General features: G+C 45.2%; 2 protein-coding genes and 1 long non-coding RNA gene across 5 annotated transcripts; 2 read left to right on the top strand and 1 right to left on the bottom strand.

The window, feature by feature from the left end:
- The first annotated feature begins 4,707 nt into the window (after positions 1-4,707).
- LOC145880063 (RAD50-interacting protein 1) lies at positions 4,708-13,051 on the top strand. 2 transcript variants are annotated; one of them, XM_082977884.1, is made up of 13 exons: positions 4,708-4,977; positions 5,219-5,460; positions 5,615-5,788; positions 6,134-6,274; positions 8,329-8,485; positions 8,618-8,728; positions 8,973-9,198; positions 9,530-9,667; positions 10,393-10,592; positions 10,850-11,070; positions 11,360-11,540; positions 11,837-11,955; positions 12,152-13,051. In XM_082977884.1, the coding sequence occupies exons 1-13, from the start codon at positions 4,747-4,749 to the stop codon at positions 12,369-12,371; spliced, it is 2,361 nt and encodes a 786-aa protein (XP_082834010.1). In that variant the 5' UTR covers positions 4,708-4,746; the 3' UTR covers positions 12,372-13,051. The 2 variants fall into 2 exon arrangements, with proteins under 2 accessions (XP_082834010.1, XP_082834009.1); XM_082977883.1 differs by having other exon boundaries at positions 4,712-4,977; positions 5,195-5,460.
- Positions 13,052-13,886: 835 nt separating this feature from the next.
- On the top strand, positions 13,887-17,789 carry lsm8 (LSM8 homolog, U6 small nuclear RNA associated). Its single transcript, NM_001141841.2, is given in 4 exon segments — positions 13,887-14,254; positions 16,736-16,776; positions 17,056-17,183; positions 17,452-17,789. Coding segments are annotated over 4 exon segments (291 nt in total). The 5' UTR covers positions 13,887-14,223; the 3' UTR covers positions 17,543-17,789.
- Positions 17,790-18,382: 593 nt separating this feature from the next.
- Positions 18,383-20,517, bottom strand: LOC145880065 (uncharacterized). Of its 2 annotated transcripts, none has more exons than XR_014392953.1 (3): positions 20,405-20,517; positions 19,202-19,316; positions 18,383-19,092 (listed from the first exon to the last, which is right to left on the bottom strand). It is a non-coding gene; the product is annotated as an uncharacterized LOC145880065 (long non-coding RNA). The 2 variants fall into 2 exon arrangements; XR_014392954.1 differs by having other exon boundaries at positions 19,202-19,338; positions 20,405-20,512.
- Positions 20,518-21,766: the final 1,249 nt, after the last annotated feature.

Raw genomic sequence — 21,766 nt, 5'->3', positions numbered from 1 at the left:
TATAAATAAGACGCATTGAACACGTCCATAAAACCACAATGAGGACATAGCAAGTTTTCATTAATCATTGTGTACATCATACGAAAAACATCAGAGTAATCTTAAATAGACACATAATTCATGTTCAAATTCACAACATAACATATATAGGCATTTCATCATTAAGACCTTTAGGAAATAATGTCTGGAGGGTGAAAATCCCAAAACATTCTCTTTTGCTCAGAGTATTATTAATATCACCTCCCCTGTCTGATATCTTAACTTTCTCTATGCCACAAAATCTAATGGTAGAAATGTCATGTTTTAGGTCATTAAAATGTACTGCGACTGGATAATCCCTGTCGTTTCTCCTGATTTAACTTTTATGTTCACTAATTCTCTGTTTGAGAGAGCGGGAGGTTTTACCGACATAGCACAGCCCACATGGACATTTATTAATGTAAATAACATGGGTGGTGGAGCACGTAATGATATCATTTATTTGAAACCGTTTTCCTGTGTGTGGGTGGCAGAAATATTCACACTTCATCATATTGTTGCACTGTGCGCATCCTCTGCATTTATAGCTACCATTTGGTAGAGGGCGTAAAAGAGCCTGGCAGATTTTCTTTCGTGGCTGGCAGTTGGCATGAACCAATTTATCGTGTAAATTGCGACCTCTTCTATACACAATAAGTGGTGGATTTTTTTAATTCTGCCGGCAAAGCTGGGTCCGATGATAAAACATGCCAGTGTTTCTTGACCACACCTCCCACTTTTCGCGAGTTCAAAGTATATGTGGTTGTGAACATTACGGAGTGTTCTTTTGCTTTAGCGGTCTTTTTTGTAACAATTCATCTCGTGTTTTTCCCAATGCCAAATGAAGAGCTTCATCCACACATTGTGAAAAACTTAGAAACCTAATGCGCATATCCGCTGCTTTTTCTAGATAATCCTCTGTGGAGTGGCATATACGGCCCAGTCTGAAAAACTGGCTTCTAGGAAGTCCTCTTTTTAATGGCTCAGGATGGAAGCTGTCCCCCTGTAATAGAGTATTTCTGTCTGTTTCTTTTCGATACAGAGTTGTAAACAGGGTTCCATTTGATTTCTCAATCCACATATCGAGGTAATAAACACGTTGAGTGTCACTTTCAATAGTGAATTTGAGATTGGGGTCCATGTCATTGAGTAGTGCCATAAAACCTGACAGCTCTTGTTCAGTTCCTTCCCATATGCAAAAAATGTCGTCAATATATCGATACCACTTCAGGATTTTATTCAAAAATGGGTTTTCGTTTTTATTATTAACAAAACGTTCCTCAAAAAGACCCACATAAAGGTTAGCATAGCTCGGAGCGAATGTGGAGCCCATCGATATTCCATTCGTTTGGAGGTAGTATTCATTATCAAACGTGAAATAGTTATACTTCAACACATATTCTGCCAGCTCTAGAATAAAGTTTGTTGGTGGATATTCATTAGTATCTCTGTCTCCCAAATAGTGAGCTAGTGCTGCCAGCCCCTCCACATGGGGAATGCTGGTATATAGACTCTCCACATCTAATGTGACCAGAATAAAGTCTTCTTTTAAACCCGTTATTGGTGAGATCTTGTTTATGAAGTCTATAGAGTCTTTTACATGAGATGGCAATGCTTGCACATGAGTTTTAATAAAAGCGTCTACAAAGTTCGACAATGGCTCTAGCATTGAGCCTATGGATAATTGCCTTGTTGTGTTTTAGGTTTGTGTAATTTCGGTAAAATGTACAGGCAAGGACGTATGGCACATTTACAGCAAATATATTCATATTCAGGTTTTGAGATAAGGTGGTTTAATAGGGCTTGCTCCAGATTAGAGCATATATCCCTTTGGAACACCTGTGTGGGATCAACACTCAGTTTTCTATAGAAACGTTCATTACTGAGTTGTCTCTGAATTTCTTCTTTATATTTTCCATAGTCTAAAACAACCACAGCGCCCCCCTTGTCTGCAGGTTTAATAACCAGGGACGCGGTAATTAACCTCTCCAAAAAAGACCTTACTTACGCTCAAGTCTCAGTCTTATCTAAGGGCCTCTCTTTTGTACCTACATGTACAGATAAACCATTTGATACGAAAGTAGATCTGTTTAAATTCTTTCGCAAGATTAAACTTAAGCATGTGTTTTCACAAAACACTGTTTCGGGCCAAGAAACACATCAACGAACTGGTACCCACTTTAAGCCCAAAAGCAAATTCTGTCCCATAGTTAACAACTCCTCGATTAATACCTATTGTAGGTTAGTCGAACAAGAAGCCATGTCAGTGTATACGAGACAAACAAACCACATTCAGAAAAATCTCACTAGAACAGAAGAACAGGCACTTATTGAATTAATGAAAGATTTATCTTTGGTTATTAAACCTGCAGACAAGGGGGGTGCTGTGGTTGTTTTAGACTATGGAAAATATAGGTTTACACATTTATACAGGTTTAATCAACAGTTTGGATAAGCAGTTCACTTCAGAGTTGGTCTAGCTGAAGCCCAGAATCTTTAAGTCCAGAAAATAGATTGTCCGATTCCTTTAATAACTGTTTCTTCTTCTTCTCAACATGAGTGTGTTGACATGCTGCTGAATGGGGTTTTGTGTCATGGGAGGGACTAGCCCGCAGGAACGCAACGCCCATGAACTTGACTTATATTTTCTTTAAATGGGCTCTTCCGGAAGTTAGAGAGAGATGTGCAACCACAGCAGCAAGATTTGTGGCCAGTTGCCGTGAGAAAAGGGCAACCAGTGGAGCACAAACAACATTGTAAATATTGATGTTTATTTATCTTCACCCACTATTCGCACTACAACTATTTGCTCATTGTTAAAACACTGGACATATCTGATAATATAACTCTTGAAATGTCTGTATCTTTATGAAACCTTTGTGTTGTTTACTGTTTATTTCTAATAGTTTGTTGTTGATGTTGTTTTTTGTTTCTTCTCACTTTTGTTTATTGTTTATTTCACTTGCTTTGGCAATGTAAACATATGTTTCCCATGCCAATAACACCCCATTAAAGAGAGCGAGAGAGAGTTGTTCCCCTTGCTCTGCAAGGGCCGCGGCTTTTGTGGAGCGATGGGTAACGATGCTTCGAGGGTGGCTGTTGTCGATGTGTGCAGAGGGTCCCTGGTTTGAGCCCAGGTTGGGGCGAGGAGAGGGATGGAAGCTTTACTGTTACACAAGTAGGCGTGAGTGAACATTAAATCACATAACTAGCCATTTCTGGACAACTATGACCTCACCACACTACGTCGAAAATGGCACCCTATTCCCTAGTGCTCTTTGGGCCCTTGTCAAAAGTAGTGCACTATATAGGGAATAGAATGCTATTTGAGACGCAGCCCCACTGGGACCCTAGGAATCCAGAGAAGGGCCAATTGTTAAACAATGTCAATGTCAATGCAACCCCCGCAAAACATCTGGAGCACATTTTGTACAGAGGAAGATAGTAACGGAACAGACTCAAGCATATGATAGTAATGGAACAGACTCAAGCATATGATAGTAATGGAACAGACTCAAGCATATGATAGTAATGGAACAGACTCAAGCATATGATAGTAACGGAACAGACTCAAGCATATGATAGTAACGGAACAGACTCAAGCATATGATAGTAACGGAACAGACTCAAGCATATGATAGTAACGGAACAGACTCAAGCATATGATAGTAATGGAACAGACTCAAGCATATGATAGTAACGGAACAGACTCAAGCATATGATAGTAACGGAACAGACTCAAGCATATGATAGTAACGGAACAGACTCAAGCATATGATAGTAATGGAACAGACTCAAGCATATGATAGTAATGGAACAGACTCAAGAATATGATAGTAATGGAACAGACTCAAGCATATGATAGTAATGGAACAGACTCAAGCATATGATAGTAACGGAACAGACTCAAGCATATGATAGTAACGGAACAGACTCAAGCATATGATAGTAATGGAACAGACTCAAGCATATGATAGTAACGGAACAGACTCAAGCATATTCCCCATTCCCAGGAAAAGGATGTACGAATGAAGGAGAAGGGATCGTACGTGTTCTACAATATGTTTGAGTTCAAATCATATTTTATTTGTCACATACATGTGTATAGTAGATGTTATTGCGGGTGTAGCGAAAATGCTTGTGTTTCTAGCTCCAACAGTGCAGTAATATCTAACAAGTAATATCTAATAATATACACAATCTAAAGTAAAGGAATGGAATTAAGAATATATAAATATTTGGATGAGCAATGTCAGAGCAGCATAGACTAAGATACAGTAGAATAGGACAGAATAAGATGCTGGAATAGAACTGTTCCTTTCTGGGTAACGGATTAGTTCAACAACTACATAACTGAGCACATACAGTATGTCCAGTTGTTTCCTGTGAGGTCTTGATTGTCAACATGACACTCAACACTGAAGGGTCTTGTTTTGAAAACATCAATCCTAATTTCCTTTAGTAATCACTGAAATAACACATCTACGGTTAATCTTCTGAAACTTTCACCACTCCACTTATGATATCACTGGTTACTCCAAGCCAATGAACGGAGGAGTGAAGGAAGCATGGATTGTGTAGTAGTTGGAAATGTCCCAAGTGTTTACCCGTGACATGTCCCGCAGTACTAACTGTCACCACTAGAGGGTGTGTATTGCCGGTGACGGTTGTGTTTGGTGCTGTGTTTACATCTGCGTGCTGTTGACGTGGAAGAGACGCAGAAGAAAGATGGCGGCGCCCTCTGCAGAGCAGCAAAACGGACAAAGTGATGAATCTGATCTACAAAGCCCTATATCGACAAATGATGAAGACTCCGAAACAGGAGCGGGGGATGGAGCACTTCCCGACTACGTTGTCGACTTGATAGAGAAAGAAATCGGAGGGGATCTGAAGTCGCTGAAGAAAGTTAGCTCGCTCCTGGAGAAACTGACAGCGGAAAACAAGTTGCTGGAGGAGCAGGTAGCTAGCAAGCGCGTTGTTAACTTCATGTTGCACACGCAAATAAGCTTTCAATGCTGTATCAATTATTGCATGAAAAATAATAGAATCGTTAATAATGCGAATATTATTCTGCCCCTTGACAGCAGCTAGTTAACGTAAGTCATACAAACATGATCTATCCAGGTAGCTAACCTCTGCTAGCTAGTTTAAGGGCGTACATTTCCCTTGTTGACAGGTCTTCCTCCACCCACCTTCTCAGGTTCTGACGGTGTCCAGTTCGGTGCCGCTGCGGGTGGCAGCAGCGCTGTCTGCAGCCGAGGAGTCCCGTGTGTCTCTGGAAGGTTTGCTCCAGCGGGAGAGGGTCCTGTCCAACACCCTGATACAGCACCTGCAGGGCGCCCAGCCCTGGGCAGACAGCCTGGGACGGACCCTGGAACAGCTGGACAACACAGAGAAACACATGAAATACCTGCAGTGTGTGTCACGCATTGAAGAACTCAGGTGAGCAACAGTATTATTATTTTCTTCTTCTTGCAGTTGAACGATATATTTGCCAGTATTCAAAGATAGGAACCTGATTGGAATACACACACACAAAATGGTATCCTACTGTATGTTAAGGTGTTCTGCTAAATGTTGTTCTCTCCTCCCACAGTGACAGCATTCAGCAGTGTCTGATGACCAACAGTATATGGGAGGCAGTGGTGGCGGTGGGCAGCATGGCCAGTCTAGATGTGGGCCTAAAGCAATCTGGCTGCTCTCATCTCCAGGCCTTCCTCAGAGACACACTACGCTTCTGGCACAAGATCATTAAGGACAGACTGGCTGGGTATGTATGTATGGGTCAGACAGGGCAGGCAGTTTGTTGTGTTAGCGTGCCGGGCCGGAGCAGAAGGACTGGAGAAGGAGAACTCTGTGTTAGTTATTAGGATCTCTATTTAGATCCGTGGTCAGCAACCCTGGTCCTGGAGAGTAACCAGCCATGCAGGCCTTCGTTCCAGCCTGGCACTAACCCATCTAATTCACTGTAAATGATTAGTTGACCAGGTGTATTTGTGTTGGACCAGTAGCTCTCCAGGACCGGGCTTGGTGATTCACAGTTATTATGATGATCCCAAGTCAAGCTCCCTCAGACCTGAATGGGATTTTGAACTCCTCCTCCTCTGTCTGGCAGTGATTTTGAGGAGTTGCTGATCCAGCTCCACTGGCCGTTCATCTCTCCTCCCACCCAGTCTCTCTCCCCCCCTGCCAATGCTCAGGAGCTCCACAGCCAGCTGGAATTACTGGTGGCTCAGCTCCTGTCTCTACAGACCTCGTATCCTTCACCCCAATATAGTGTTATCAGTGTCGAAGACATACTCACTAGCATTATCGTCTGTTATACATACGCTGTTATAGACACTACTAGGTTGTACACACGCTGTTATAGACACTACTGGGTTATAGACAGGACTGGGTTATAGACAGGACTGGGTTATAGACAGGACTGGGTTATAGATACTACTAGGTTATAGACACTACTAGGTTATAGACAGGACTGGGTTATAGACAGGACTGGGTTATAGACAGGACTGGGTTATAGACAGGACTGGGTTATAGACACTACTAGGTTATAGACACTACTAGGTTATAGACAGGACTGGGTTATAGACAGGACTGGGTTATAGACAGGACTGGGTTGTAGACAGGACTGGGTTATAGACAGGACTGGGTTATAGACACTAACTGGTTCTAGACAATACTGGGTTGTAGACAGGACTGGGTTATAGACAGGACTGGGTTATAGACACTAACTGGTTATAGACAGTACTGGGTTGTAGACAGTACTGGGTTGTAGACAGGACTGGGTTATAGACAGGACTGGGTTATAGATACTAACTGGTTATAGAGAGTACTGGGTTGTAGACAGGACTGGGTTATAGACAGGACTGGGTTATAGACAGGACTGGGTTATAGACACTACTGGGTTATAGACAGGACTGGGTTATAGACAGGACTGGGTTATAGACAGGACTGGGTTATAGACAGTACTGGGTTATAGACAGTACTGGGTTGTAGACAGGACTGGGTTATAGACAGGACTGGGTTATAGACACTAACTGGTTATAGACAGGACTGGGTTATAGACAGTACTGGGTTGTAGACAGGACTGGGTTGTAGACAGGACTGGGTTGTAGACAGGACTGGGTTATAGACAGGACTGGGTTATAGACACTAACTGGTTATAGACAGTATTGGGTTGTAGACAGGACTGGGTTATAGACAGTACTGGGTTGTAGACAGTACTGGGTTGTAGACAGTACTGGGTTATAGACAGGACTGGGTTATAGACACTAACTGGTTATAGACAGGACTGGGTTATAGACAGGACTGGGTTGTAGACAGGACTGGGTTGTAGACAGGACTGGGTTGTAGACAGGACTGAGTTATAGACAGGACTGGGTTATAGACACTAACTGGTTGTAGACAGGACTGGGTTATAGACAGGGCTGGGTTATAGACACTAACTGGGTTATAGACACTAACTGGTTATAGACAGTACTGGGTTGTAGACAGGACTGGGTTATAGACACTAACTGGTTATAGACAGGACTGGGTTGTAGACAGGACTGGGTTGTAGACAGGACTGGGTTGTAGACAGGACTGGGTTGTAGACAGGACTGGGTTATAGACACTAACTGGTTGTAGACAGGACTGGGTTGTAGACAGGACTGGGTTATAGACACTAACTGGTTGTAGACAGGACTGGGTTGTAGACAGGACTGGGTTGTAGACAGGACTGGGTTATAGACACTAACTGGTTGTAGACAGGACTGGGTTGTAGACAGGACTGGGTTGTAGACACTAACTGGTTGTAGACAGGACTGGGTTATAGACAGGACTGGGTTGTAGACAGGACTGGGTTATAGACAGGACTGGGTTATAGACAGGACTGGGTTATAGACACTAACTGGTTATAGACAGGACTGGGTTGTAGACAGGACTGGGTTATAGACACTAACTGGTTATAGACAGGAATGGGTTATAGACAGGAATGGGTTGTAGACAGGACTGGGTTATAGACACTAACTGGTTATAGACAGGACTGGGTTATAGACAGTACTGGGTTGTAGACAGTACTGGTTTGTAGACAGGACTGGGTTGTAGACAGGACTGGGGTATAGACAGGACTGGGTTATAGACACAGTGCATTATATACACTCTGCACACTTCTTCATACACTAGCTTCATACTTCATACATTCCCAGTCACAGACATACTGTTCCCCACACACTTCCTAAGATATTGACTGATATTGATGTTATCATTTTACATTGAGACATTGTACTGAGATGAATACCTGGCCAGATTCTTTAACCTGTTTCTCAGTGATGATCTCATATCAGAGAAGCCAACCTCTGTGTCCCGTGTAGGGTTGCCCCCGACAACACCCCTGTCTCTTCCTGTCCAGATCATGTTGCTTCCTCTGAGCAAGAGGTTTCGATACCACTTCACTGGAAACCGTCAGACCAACTCACTCAACAAGGTTAGAGCAACACACCACACACACACACACACACACACACACACACACACACACACACACACACACACACACACAGACAGACAGACAGAGAGACTGTGAGAATAATAATAACGTCCATCTGTCTCCATGCAGCCTGAGTGGTTCCTGACCCAGGTCCTGATGTGGATGGCTAACAGCTCCAACTTCATGGAGGAGAAGATCCAGCCCATTCTGGACAGAAATGGAGCGAACGTCAACGCCAAGGTTAGAGGATCAGCCACTAAATGATCATCTACAATCCTGACTTCATGTGCCATTGAAGTATTTGTTCACCCCCAAGATTCAAAGCTGAATGTCAAGCTGAGTCCATTGCAGTCATCTGTCAATCGTAGCAGCTCTTGATGTCCACAGTCATATGAGAGGATATAAGCATATATATATATGAATATAATAAAATCTAATGGTTATAGCTATTGAAGTATCATGTCATCCCTCCTGTCCCCACCAGGTGGAGCTGTGTCGCGGTCTACTCACCCTGGCCCAAGAGAAGCTAGCTTCGGATGCTCCACGGCTGCTCTACGACGACGCTCTCTTCTGCCACCTGGTGGATGAGATCCTGCAGTTCGAGAGGGAGCTGCGCACCACCCACTCCTACCCCAGCACCCTGCCCGGAGCGCTGCATGTCCTGCTGGACGAGGTCGTGCTGCAGAAGTGGCTCACTGTGGAGAGGAAGAGTGAGTGAGAGAGAGAGGGGCAGCAGTGGAACATCTCTCATCGTTCCCTACTCTTTCCCCGTGGCCCTAACCCTCCAATTTCTGCAGATCTGAAGGGGCTGGATAGGTATAAGCAGTGTACTGGCAGAGCTTCCGCCATATCGCTTCGACCTTACAGATCTGCAAACATTGAAGGGTTTGGGTGAAGGGAAGGAGTAGGAAGCCATTTGGGACTGACTAAAGAGATTGATTTTATGTGGGATTTGACTTCTCTGTTAGACTCTGTTTATGTCAGCGTATGTGATTTAGTGAATGTGTGATGTGTGCTCATCCCAACTGTGTGTCTCTGTAGTGGCGATAGAGAAGGTGGATGCCATGCTGTCTGCTGAGGGGGCTTGGAGCTCCCAGTACAAAGACATCAGTGACATGGACGAACTCAAGGCTCCAGACTGCGCTGAGACCTTCATGACCTTACTGCTGGTCATCACTGGTAGGATTATTAACTACTTTATCTCTCTCTCTCTCTCTCTCTCTCTCTCTCTCTCTCTCTCTCTCTCTCTCTCTCTCTCTCTCTCTGTCTTTCTCTCTGTCTTTCTCTGTGTCTCTCTCTCTCTCTCTCTCTCTCTCTCTCTCTCTCTCTCACTCTCTCTCTGTCTCTCTCTCTCTCTCTCTCGCTGCCTCTCTCTCTCTGCCTCTCTCTGTCACTCTCTCTTGTCTCTCTCTGCCTCTCTCTGTCACTCTCTCTTGTCTCTCTCTGCCTCTCTCTCTCTGCCTCTCTCTGTCACTCTCTTCTCTCTCTCTGCCTCTCACTCTGCCTCTCTCTGTCACTCTCTCTTCTCTCTCTCTGCCTCTCACTCTCTGCCTCTCTCTGTCACTCTCTCTTGTCTCTCTCTCATCTGTCTCACTCTCTCTCTCTGCCTCTCTCTGTCACTCTCTCTTGTCTCTGTCACTCTCTCTTGTCTCTCTCTGTCTCTCTCTCGTCTGTCTCACTCTCTCTGTCTGTCTTGGTGGTTGCCACTTCTCTTCCCTCTGTTTGCCGTAGAGGGACGACCTGCTGTTGAGGCAGCCTCTTACTTACTGCACTCTATCTCTCTCTCTCTCTCTTTCCCCTTCTCTCCCTCCCTCTCTCTGCTTTCCCTTTCTCCCCCTCCACCTCCCACTATCCTCCTTCTCCCCCTGCTCCTCTCTCTCAATCTCTAATACTCCCCCTACCAGACCGCTACCGTGCCCTCCCCTGCCCTCGTGCCCAGCTGCGTTTCCTGGCGCTACAGAGAGAGCTGGTGGACGACTTCCGTATCCGCCTCACCCAGGTGATGAAGGAGGAGTCCCGTAACCCGCTGGGCGCTAGATACTGTGCTATTCTCAACGCTGCCAACTACATCTCCACCGTGCTGGGGGACTGGGGAGACAACGTGGTACGTGGCCCCTCGGAGTCATCACACTGTTGCTATACAAAACATATTGATGCAGTAGAAGCTGAGATGGGGAGAAGTCTGTCTATAATAAAGCGATGCTCTGCCTTCTTAACAACACTATCAACAAGGCAGGTCCTACAGGCCCTAGTTTTGTCGCACCTGGACTACTGTTCAGTCGTGTGGTCAGGTGCACTGCTCCAGAGGTCTTCTTCAAGGCTGTTCAACTTTCTTTACTCTCCTCCTCTATTCTTCCTCAGTTCTTCCTGCAGCTGCAGCAGTCAGCTGTGGCCCTGGGGGAGGAGGAGTTGTTGGGGCCGCTGGGGGTCACTGAGTCCGGCCGTCTGGCCTCTCTGGAGGGGTCTCTGTTTGAGGGGCTCCTGGGGCTGCTGGAGAGGCTGAGAGGAGACATGCTGGGCAGGTTACTGGAGGCTGTCATGAGGGACGTACAGAAGAAGGCCCAGCCCTACTGCAGGGACAGGTCAGTGGAGACACTCTTCACTTAGAGGAAGGGTTCTTTCTGTTGAATCTAGTTCCTCTCAAGATGTAGTCTTATCTTTGGAGTTTTAAACACTAGGCACCCACTGTCGCCTTGCTTTGCTTGGTGTTTAGGCCCAGGCTGACAGTAGGCCTGGACAGTAGGAATGAAATGTGATTTCTTGAAAGAATCTAGTAGAGCTCAGATCATCAGCTACAGCCACCATATACCCAATTGAACAACAAAATGTTAAAAAGTAGAATGACACTAACGTGTATCCTTGTCCTCCCAGGTGGTTGTCTCTGCCGTCCCAGTGTGACCAGGCCACCATGTCCCTGTCCAGTTTAGCCTGTCCTCTGATGCAGTGTCTCAGGGACCACCTGCTCCAGCTGCAGCAGATGCTGTGTCTGCCTCTCTTCCAGATGGGCTGGCAGGACCTGGCTGAGAGGCTGGACCTCTTCCTCTACCAGAATGTGAGTCACACTGCTGGCCTGCTACAATAGGAATGAATCAGATAGTTGACTTCATTAAATATTTGAACTTTTAGTGATTTCGCAGATACTACTGTCTGGAGTGACTTAAAAGAAGGTAATTAGATTGTCACACATCATTAGACACATCTGTTCTCAAATACATTAAAACTACAATGGCTACTGACTAATTCTAATGATAAAATACAGACGTAAGAAATAGGATGAAGCAATAGAGTGGTTTTTTTGGGGTAATCACATCTCTATTAACTTCTGGACCTGCTACCTGTCTCCCTCAGGTGATTCTGTATAACCACTTCAACGAGGGGGGTGCAGCCCAGCTCCAATTCGACATGACAAGAAACCTCTTCCCTCTGTTTGGACACTACTGCAAGAGGCCTGAGAACTTCTTCAAACAGTGAGTGGGCCATTACATACAATGGCAATTCTGCCGACAATATCACCTGAAAACATTGTCCACTGTACCGTAATCTTTAGAAGAGACCTCCAGTTTGTTTGTAGTTCCTTAGGTTATTATATCTCCTGCACAGGGGTTGAATTCCTTGTCAAATAATTTCTAGGTAAAAATGATTGGTCATGTCTCCCTCCCTCAGTGTGAAGGAGGCCTGCGTCATCCTGTGTCTGAATGTGGGCTCAGCTCTTCTTCTACGAGACGTCCTGAGGCAGGCTGAGGAAGATGAGGAGGAACCAGGGACCCCAGAGGGCCAGCAGCCCAGCCCTGTGTCAGCCCTCAACGAGCTGGGGGTCTACCGCCTGGCCCCCTGCGACGTCCTCATCCTGCTCAACCTCAGGGCCTCCTGGCCGGGAAAGTGAGGGGAGATGGGAGGAAGAACAGTAGCCTGGTCCCAGATGTGTTTTTGACAACTCCTATGGTCTTTGTGATGCCGATTGGCTATAGGAGTTGAGCAAGGAGCAAGGCAGCTCTAACAGATCTGTGACCAGGCTAGGGCGGCTTCAGCTGGCAAAGAACAACCACTACCAATGAACTACACCGTATCCCAGAAACCTGGAATAGACCGCTCTCATTCCTGAATACTCCTGTCCTATCCCGTTTAATCCCAGTTTTGTTTACTTTGCCGATCCTGTCTACAAGCTCAGCACTTGTTCCATATCAACTCACCACTCCTGGCCTAAAGGCAGGAGAGAGACCTCGACTGGAGGCTGATGGATGTGTTTATATGAACGGACACTGCTCATGTAGATGACATTATTTGTCTATTGACTGACAGCACAGACTTCTGTCTTCTGGTGGAGGAGATCTAGTAGTACCACTACGTTACATGGTGTGGATGGGTATTTCAGGAGGTCCCCCTCTCACTTCCTGACAGGGACTGTTGTCTTTAACCAGACGAGATATAGGAGACCTTAACACTGCTGTTTTAAGCAGTCCAGTGCATTTGATAACAACAACAGCCCTGTCTGTCACATTACCTTATTTAATGTCATATACATTTGTAAAGAAGTGAGAAATAAAAACGTTTAAATCCCGAAAATGTCATTTATGTCAGTAACTGCCTTTTTGACAACAAATCATGTACATTCATGCTAATGTATTTCAGAGTGAAAGATTCTGATGAAGTCACTCCAGTGAGCCAAGTGGGTCTCAGCAGCCTGCCCAGGTGGGTCTCAGCAGCCTGCCCAGGTGGGTCTCAGCAGCCTGCCCAGGTGGGTCTCAGCAGCCTGCCCAGGTGGGTCTCAGCAGCCTGCCCAGGTGCAGTATGCCATAGAAACAGAAGCAGTGTTGGAGACACTGAGGTATAATGAGCGCTAGAGACTGCATCCATATGTCCGACAGTTTAATCTCCTGACATTCTTCATGATCAGGTTTCATCTGATTTATACGACCAACATCACATGTGCACTAGCACTCAATGCGCAAAGGGAGTAGCGATTACGTCATCCGAAAACATAGCAGACATTGGATGAATATTAAAACGTTAATGGGCTTGTTTGATATTGCAGGTGACTGCTGACTGACTGATCTACAAATCACCTTGCATCATAAATAACGACTCATTATTTGTAGATCATTCAGTCACAATCGATACATCACGCTGTGACGCTCTCCAACAGGACCACTATCTTCAGCTGTGAGTACTGGCAAAAAAATAATTCAAATAATTAAATGGCTGTTTTGTGCACAAAGGTTATGACTAAAGTGTCTTATTAGGAATTTTCTAGTCTGACTTCTCTATGTGGCCGTCTATGGATATTGTCTTTTGATGTCAGTTAAACTGCAGTACCGAAGCAAAACTGTAGGAGCAGTTGAAACCATGCTTCAAGACCAGAACCCTGGTCCCTTTGGCTGGAGAGCATCAAATCCATGATGCATTGTGGGTAAATAGTGACTGACTGATCTACAAATACTAATCAGGAGTTAATTATGATCCAAGGTCAAACAGGCCCATTGTCCATAGAAAGGGCGGTCTGGTAAACATGGATCGGTAGGGCGACACCACTGAGGTAGAAAGAACGGTGCGACACTCATTTTCTGTGGATTCGGCGCCATCTTCTGGACACCAAAATCATTAGTGGGTCTGCAATCATCTAGTCTGGTCTGATGCTGTTTCCGGTTTGTTCCTGCACGCCGATGTTGTGATCTACGGTGGAGCTACGTTTGTGTTTTCCAAATAAACCCGGCGGATTTGAACGAGTCTTTGTCATCATGTCGACTGCCCTCGAGAGCTACATCAACCGTATCCTTTGAACTAAATGAATTCTGGAACAGTCCCTGAATGGGACTGTTGCTGATGAATCGCGTGATTATTGATGCGTGGGTGCTTTGGCCTGCTAGATTGAGCTTTGCTAGCAATAGCATCACATATGGCTTTTTAGTAGAATGACATGTAACTGTGCGCTAGTTAGATAAAAGATAATACAAATGATTTTGGAAGCCAAACATGGGTACATGTTCATCCAACTGTGTTATTTAAGCAATAAGGCTCGAGGATGTGTGGTATATGGCCAATATACCACGGATATATGCGCTGTTCTTTAGCACGACTCAAAGCTGAGTGCCTGAATACAGCCCGTAGCTGTGGTATATTGGCAATATAGCACAAACCCCCGAGGTGCCTTATTGCTATTATAAACTGTTTACACATTTAATTAGAACAGTAAAAATACATGTTTTGTCATACCTGTGGTATACAGTCTGATACACAACGGCTTTCAGCCAATCAGCATTCAGGGCTTGAACCACCAAGTTTATAATAGCAAGCTAACTATGGATTTGTCGTGCAAGCTCAACAGTATTGCTGCATGTGCAGCTTCTCATGAAATAGCAGCCTGGTCTCATATGCCTCGATTGGGGCGGCAGGTAGTCTAGTGGTTAGAGCGTTGGACTAGAAAGGTTGCAAGATTGAAGCCCCGGTTCAAATCTGTCGCTCTGCCCCTGAACAAGGCAGTTAACCCACTGTTCCCCTGAACAAGGCAGTTAACCCACTGTGCCCCTGAACAAGGCAGTTAACCCACTGTTCCCCTGAACAAGGCAGTTAACCCACTGTGCCCCTGAACAAGGCAGTTAACCCACTGTGCCCCTGAACAAGGCAGTTAACCCACTGTGCCCCTGAACAAGGCAGTTAACCCACTGTGCCCCTGAACAAGGCAGTTAACCCACTGTGCCCCTGAACAAGGCAGTTAACCCACTGTGCCCCTGAACAAGGCAGTTAACCCACTGTTCCTAGGCCGTCTTTGAAAATAGGAATTTGCGCTTAACTGACTTGCCTAGTTAAATAAAGGTAAAATAAAATGCTCAATGGGTGACATGTCTGAGTATGTAGGCCATTTTCAGCTTCCAGGAATTGTGTACGGGTCCTTGCGATATGGGGCCGGGCATTATCATGCTAAAACAGATGAATGGCACGACAATGGGCCTCAGGATTTTGTCACGGTATCTCTCTGCATTCAAATTGCCATCGATAAAATGCAGTTGTGTTCGTTGGCCGTAGCTTATGCCTGCCCATACCATAACCCTCTGTTCACAACGTTGACATCAGCAAACCACTCACCGACACAACGCCATACACATGGTCTGTGGTTAGAAGTACTGCCAAATTCTCTAAAACGACATTATAGTAGAGAAATGAACATTAAATTCTCTGGCAACAGCCCTGGTGGACATTCCTGCAGTCAGCATGCTAATTACATACTCCCTCAAAACTTGAGAAGTCTGTGGCATTGTTGTGACAAAATTGCACATTTTGGTGACCTTTTAGGGGCACCTGTGTAATGATCGTGCTGTTTAATCAGCTTCTTGATAATCCATCCACTTTACAGGATAGGCATATCTTGACAAAAGAGAGATGCTCTCTAACAGTGATGTAAACGAATTTGTGCAAAATATTTGAGAGAAATAAGCTTTTTGTGTGTATGGATCATTTCTGGGATCTTTTATTTCAGCTCATAAAACATGGGACCAATACTTTACATGTTGTTTTTGTTCAGTGTATGTACCACGCAATGTTGCAAGGCAAGCGCAGCGTTTCATTGGAAATGAATGCACCAAAACGCATTGACGCTGTCGGTCTGATCGAGGTGATAGACTAGACGTAATATAGTAAACGTAAATCCTGGACACTCAAAACGTTTAGTATGGTTACATAAGAGAGTACGTTACTCAATAAGTAAAAACTAAAGTAGGGTGGTTGGTCGTATAACGCGAACATCTAGCAACCCAAAAGTTGTGTGTTCGAATCTCATCACGGACAACTTAAGCATTTTAGCTAAGTTGGTAACTTTGCAACTACTTACTATTTTTTTTAGCTACTTTGCATGTTAGCTAACCTTAACCCTTTAACCTAACCTTAACCCCAAGCCTAGCGACAACAAATTGGAATTAGTAACATATCATACTTATTGTATTTCGTAACATATATAAATTATTTATTTTACCTTTATTTGACTAGGCAAGTCAGTTAAGAACAAATTCTTATTTTCAATGAACGACAGCTTATTACCTTGTCAGCTCGGGGATTCGATCTTGCAACCTTTCGGTTACTAGTCCAACGCTCTAACCACTAGGCTACCTGCTGCCCATGGACGGATGAAGGACATACACAAATGAATACTTATACAAATGATGAATGTTACAGATTTACATTTAATATGTTACGTCTACCCCTGAGACCAGGTTGGAAATAGTGTACCAAATGTTTTCCTTAGCTGTTGTGTTTCAGGTACAGTGGCCATCGTTACATCTGACGGACGGATGATAGTGGTATGGCTCTAGCTACTTCACTGCCGTACTTGGCTCCAGATCTGTGCATCTGTATGTGTCTGAATGGTTTTGACTGGACCATAAGCCTGATTTTGTGTGTGTACTGTTTGGATTGGACCGTTGATCTGTGTGTACTGTTTTGATTGGACCGTTGATCTGTGTGTGTACTGTTTTGATTGGACCGTTGATCTGATTGTGTGTGTACTGTTTTGATTGGACCGTTGATCTGACTGTCCGTGTACTGTTTTGATTGGACCGTTGAACTGACTGTGTGTTCAGGGCACCCTGAAGGGCTTTGACCAGACCATCAACCTGATTCTGGATGAGAGTCATGAGCGTGTGTTCAGTTCCTCTCAGGGCGTGGAGCAGGTGGTCCTGGGACTATACATCGTCAGAGGAGACAACGTGTAAGTATCATGTCGACCTCTGGCTGAACTCTCACCTTTCTCCCAAACGACCTCTTATGACCTCTCCCTCTCACTGTGCCCGTTCACTCCCCATCAAGGACTTGGATTGGTGAAGAGACTGAGTGTCGACAACATTTCTGAAACCGTGAGGGGAATGGACACTTTAACTGGCCACTTTGGATGGGGGGGGGGGGGGGGGCAGGGATAGGGATCAGACTTCAACACACAGAAGTACACCCAGGCCCAACTGCTCTCCTCTGTTTTGCAGTGCTGTGATTGGGGAGATTGACGAGGACACAGATTCTTCGCTGGACCTGGGGAACATCCGTGCTGAACCCCTTAACTCTATAGTCCACTGACCTCTCACCCTGACCCCTCAACTCTGGTGTGCTGACCCCTACACCTGAGTGATTGTGTGTGTGAGAGAGAGTGTGAAAGAGAAAGTGAGAAATAGAGTAGTGTTTAAATTTTCACCACCTACTCAGCAATAACTGATGTCCCTGTCTGAAGAGCACAGTTTATCTTCCCTCGTGAAGGACCCAGGGGACTAATAATAGGATGTTGATGAATTTGTGGTGATATTTTTTAATAAAGTGTGTTTCGTTTAACATGAAGTGTGTGTTGTTACTCCTCAACAACGGTGTGAGTGAGAGGGAGTAAAGGTCTATTATAAACTGGGTGGTTCGAGCCCTGAATGCTGATTGGCTGACAGCCGTGGTATATCAGACCATATACCATGGATGTGACAAAACATGTATTTTTACTGCTCTAATTACTTTGGTAACCAGTTTATAATAGCAATTGTGTCGTGCGTAAGAACAGCCCTTAGCCGTGGTATATTGGACATATACCACACCCCCTCGTGCCTTATTGCTTAAATATATAGTACCTTCAGAAAGTATTAATTCATACCTCTTGACTTATTCTACATTTTGTGTTACAGCCTGAATTAAAAATGGATGAAATAATTTTTTTCTCAACCATCTACACACCCCATAATAACAAAGTGAAAACATGTTTTTGGAAATGTTTGCAAATGTATTGAAAATGAAATCTAGAAATATCTAATTTACATAACTATTCCCACTCCGATGCTCCAAATTGATCTTGGGGGCATCCAATTTCCTTTGATCATCCTTGAGATGTCACTACAACTTGATTGGAGTTGACCTGTGGCAAATTCAATTGTTTGGACATCATTTTGAAAGAAACAAATCAAATGTTATTGGTCACATACACATGGTGAGCAGATGTTAATGTGAGTGTAGCGAAATGCTTGTGCTTGAAGTTCCGACTATGCATTAATATCTAACAAATTCACAACAACTACCATATACACACACATGTAAAGGGGTGAATAGAATATGTACATATTAATATATGGATGAGTGATGGTGTGCGGCATAGGCAAGATACAGTAGATGGTATAGAATACAGTATATACATATGAGATGAGTAATGTAGGATATGTAGAAATGATTAAAGTGGCGTTATTTAAAGTGACTAGTGATACCTTTATTAAGTCCATTTATTTAAGTGGCCAGAGATTTGAGTCAGTATGTTGGCAGCAGCCTCTTTATGTTAGTGATGGCTGTTTAACAGTCTGATGGCCTTGAGTTGGAAGCTGTTTTTCAGTCTCTCGGTCCCAGCTTTGATGCACCTGTACTGACCCCACCTTCTAGATGGATGGATGGTGAACAGGCAGTGGCTCGGGTGGTTGTTGTCCTTGATGATCTTTTTGGCCTTCCTGTGACGTTGGGTGCTGTAGGTGTCCTAGAGGGCAGGGAGTTTGCTCCCGGTGATGCGTTGTGCCGACCGCACCACCCTCTGGAGAGCCTTGTGGTTGAGGGCGGTGCAATTGCCATACCAGGCGGTGATACAGCCCGACAGGGTGCTCTCGATTGTGCATCTGTAAAAGTTTGTGAGGGTTTGAGATGTCAAGCCAAATTTGTTCAGCCTCCTGAGGAGATTGGACATTGGCGAGTAATATGCTCGGAAGCGGTGGATGGTGTACTCGCCTTCTGAGTCTGACCAGTAGGCCGCTCCGTCTGCCTCTCCTGCGGCGACCTCGTTGTTTTGGGTCGGCCTCTGGGATAAGATCGCATGTCCAGGGTGGAGGTCCGAACAAAGGACCTGCCTCGGGAAAGATGTATTCCTGGTCGTAATGTTGGTAAGTTGACATAGCTTTTATATCCAATAGTTCTTCCTGGCTGTATGTAATAACACTTGAGATTTTCTGGGCTAACAATGTAAGAAATAATACATAAAAAACAAATAACTGCATAGTTTTCTAAGGATCTGAAGCGAGGTGACCGTCTCTGTCGGCGCCATCTCAATACTTGTCTACATAAGGTCCCACAGTTGACAGTGCATGTCAGAGCAGAAACTATACCATGAAGTCCAAGGAACTGTCTGTAGATCTCTGAGATAGAATTGTGATGGGCCGTATATCAAGAGTGTTGAAAGTTTCCTAGAGCACAGTGGTCTCCATCATTGGGAAATTGAAAAAATATGAAACTACCCAGACTGCCTTGAGCTGGCCGTCCGACCAAACCGGGCAAGATGGACCTTGGTCAGGAAACTGACCGAGAACCCAATGACCACTCTGGCAGAACTAAAGAGTTCCTTGGCTAAGATGGGAGAACCTGCCAGAAGGACAAGTCTGTACAGGACTTCACCCATCTGGGCTTTATGGGAGTGGCCAGATGGAAACCACTCCTGAGAAAAGGCCCACCTTTAAGTTTGGAAAAAGGTCTGATGAGACAAAAATGTTGCTCTTTGACCTGAATGCAAAGTAAAAGTAAATCTGGGACAACTCAAATTAGTATAATATGTTATGTTTGGTATGGTTACATAAGACTGGTTAATTTAGGCAAAAACAAAAGTGGGGTGGATGGGTGGCTTTATAACACGAATGTCTTGAATCTTTTCACGGCCAATTTTAGCTAATTAGCAACTTTGTAACTACTTTTTAGCTACGTTGCAACTAGTTAGAAAGTTAGCTAACCCTTCCCCTAAACTTAACCCCTAGAGCTAGTTAGTGTTAGCCACCTAGCTGTTAGCAATAAGAAATTGTAATTCGTGACATATCATACGTTTAACAAATGGTAGGGTCATAATAACTATCAAACTAGTCAGGAGTAGAACAAATCTATAGCAGTTTTATGCAATTGCTTTCAATTTGGGTCTGTTAAGGTTTTCAAAACTTCAGAGTTTCATACCTGTACCGGAACGCTGCTCCTGAACACTGTCATGTCTTCCAACCTTGAGGACACACGGGTCAAATACCCCTCTCTGTCTGTCTGTATGGATGGACTAGTGACCAATGGGTGTGAGTGGTGGAGCAGGTCAGTTAGTCAATAACTACTACAGTAGTCACAACCCACCACGAGTCAGAAAGGGAAACAGTCATGTTGACCTAAATAAATCTGACCCTACCACATCCCCTCATCCCCTTACCCTCACCCTTCTTCTCACCCTCACCCCTACCCTTACCCAAACATCCCCTCATCCCCTTACCCTCACCCTTCTTCTCACCCTCAACCCTCCCCTTACCCAAACATCCCCTCATCCCCTTACCCTCACCCTTCTTCTCACCCTCAACCCTCCCCTTACCCAAACATCCCCTCATCCCCTTACCCTCACCCTTCTTCTCACCCTCAACCCTCCCCTTACCCAAACATCCCCTCATCCCCTTACCCTCACCCTTCTTCTCACCCTCAGCCCTCCCCTTACCCAAACATCCCCTCATCCCCTTACCCTCACCCTTCTTCTCACCCTCACCCCTACCCTTACCCAAACATCCCCTCATCCCCTTACCCTCACCCTTCTTCTCACCCTCACCCCTCCCCTTACCCAAACATCCCCTCATCCCCTTACCCTCACCCTTCTTCTCACCCTCAACCCTCCCCTTACCCAAACATCCCCTCATCCCCTTACCCTCACCCTTCTTCTCACCCTCAGCCCTCCCCTTACCCAAACATCCCCTCATCCCCTTACCCTCACCCTTCTTCTCACCCTCACCCCTACCCTTACCCAAACATCCCCTCATCCCCTTACCCTCACCCTTCTTCTCACCCTCACCCCTCCCCTTACCCAAACATCCCCTCATCCCCTTACCCTCACCCTTCTTCTCACCCTCAACCCTCCCCTTACCCAAACATCCCCTCATCCCCTTACCCTCACCCTTCTTCTCACCCTCACCCCTCCCCTTACCCAAACATCCCCTCATCCCCTTACCCTCACCCTTCTTCTCACCCTCACCCTTCTTCTCACCCTCAATCTCACCCCTCCCCTTACCCTCACCCTTCTTCTCACCCTCAACCCTCCCCTTACCCTCACACCTCCCCTTACCCTCACCCTTCTTCTCACCCTCAATCTCACCCCTCCCCTTACACTCACCCCCTTCCCTTACCCTCACCCTTCTTCTCACCCTTACCCTCACCCCTCCCCTTACCCTCACCCGTGTTCTTACCCTCAATCTCACCCACTCCCCGTACACTCACCCCCCCACATCAAACATATAATCCAGTATATTAACTCTATCCAGTTTCATCTAGCTTTACCTGTCTTCCTTTACCTGA

Source organism: Salmo salar, chromosome 07, assembly GCF_965601325.2.
Source record: "Salmo salar chromosome 07, fSalSal1, whole genome shotgun sequence".
NCBI lineage: Eukaryota > Metazoa > Chordata > Actinopteri > Salmoniformes > Salmonidae > Salmo > Salmo salar.
The sequence above is the reverse complement of the archived record's forward strand: the minus strand, read 5'-3'. Positions and strand labels throughout refer to the sequence as shown.

Coding starts and splice junctions, on each gene's coding strand:
- LOC145880063 (XM_082977883.1), top strand. CDS start 4,747: ATGGCGGCGCCCTCTGCAGAGCAGCAAAACGGACAAAGTGATGAATCT. Junction 5,789..6,133: donor ATTAAGGACAGACTGGCTGG/GTATGTATGTAT, acceptor TCTGTCTGGCAG/TGATTTTGAGGAGTTGCTGA. Junction 10,593..10,849: donor GGGACTGGGGAGACAACGTG/GTACGTGGCCCC, acceptor ATTCTTCCTCAG/TTCTTCCTGCAGCTGCAGCA.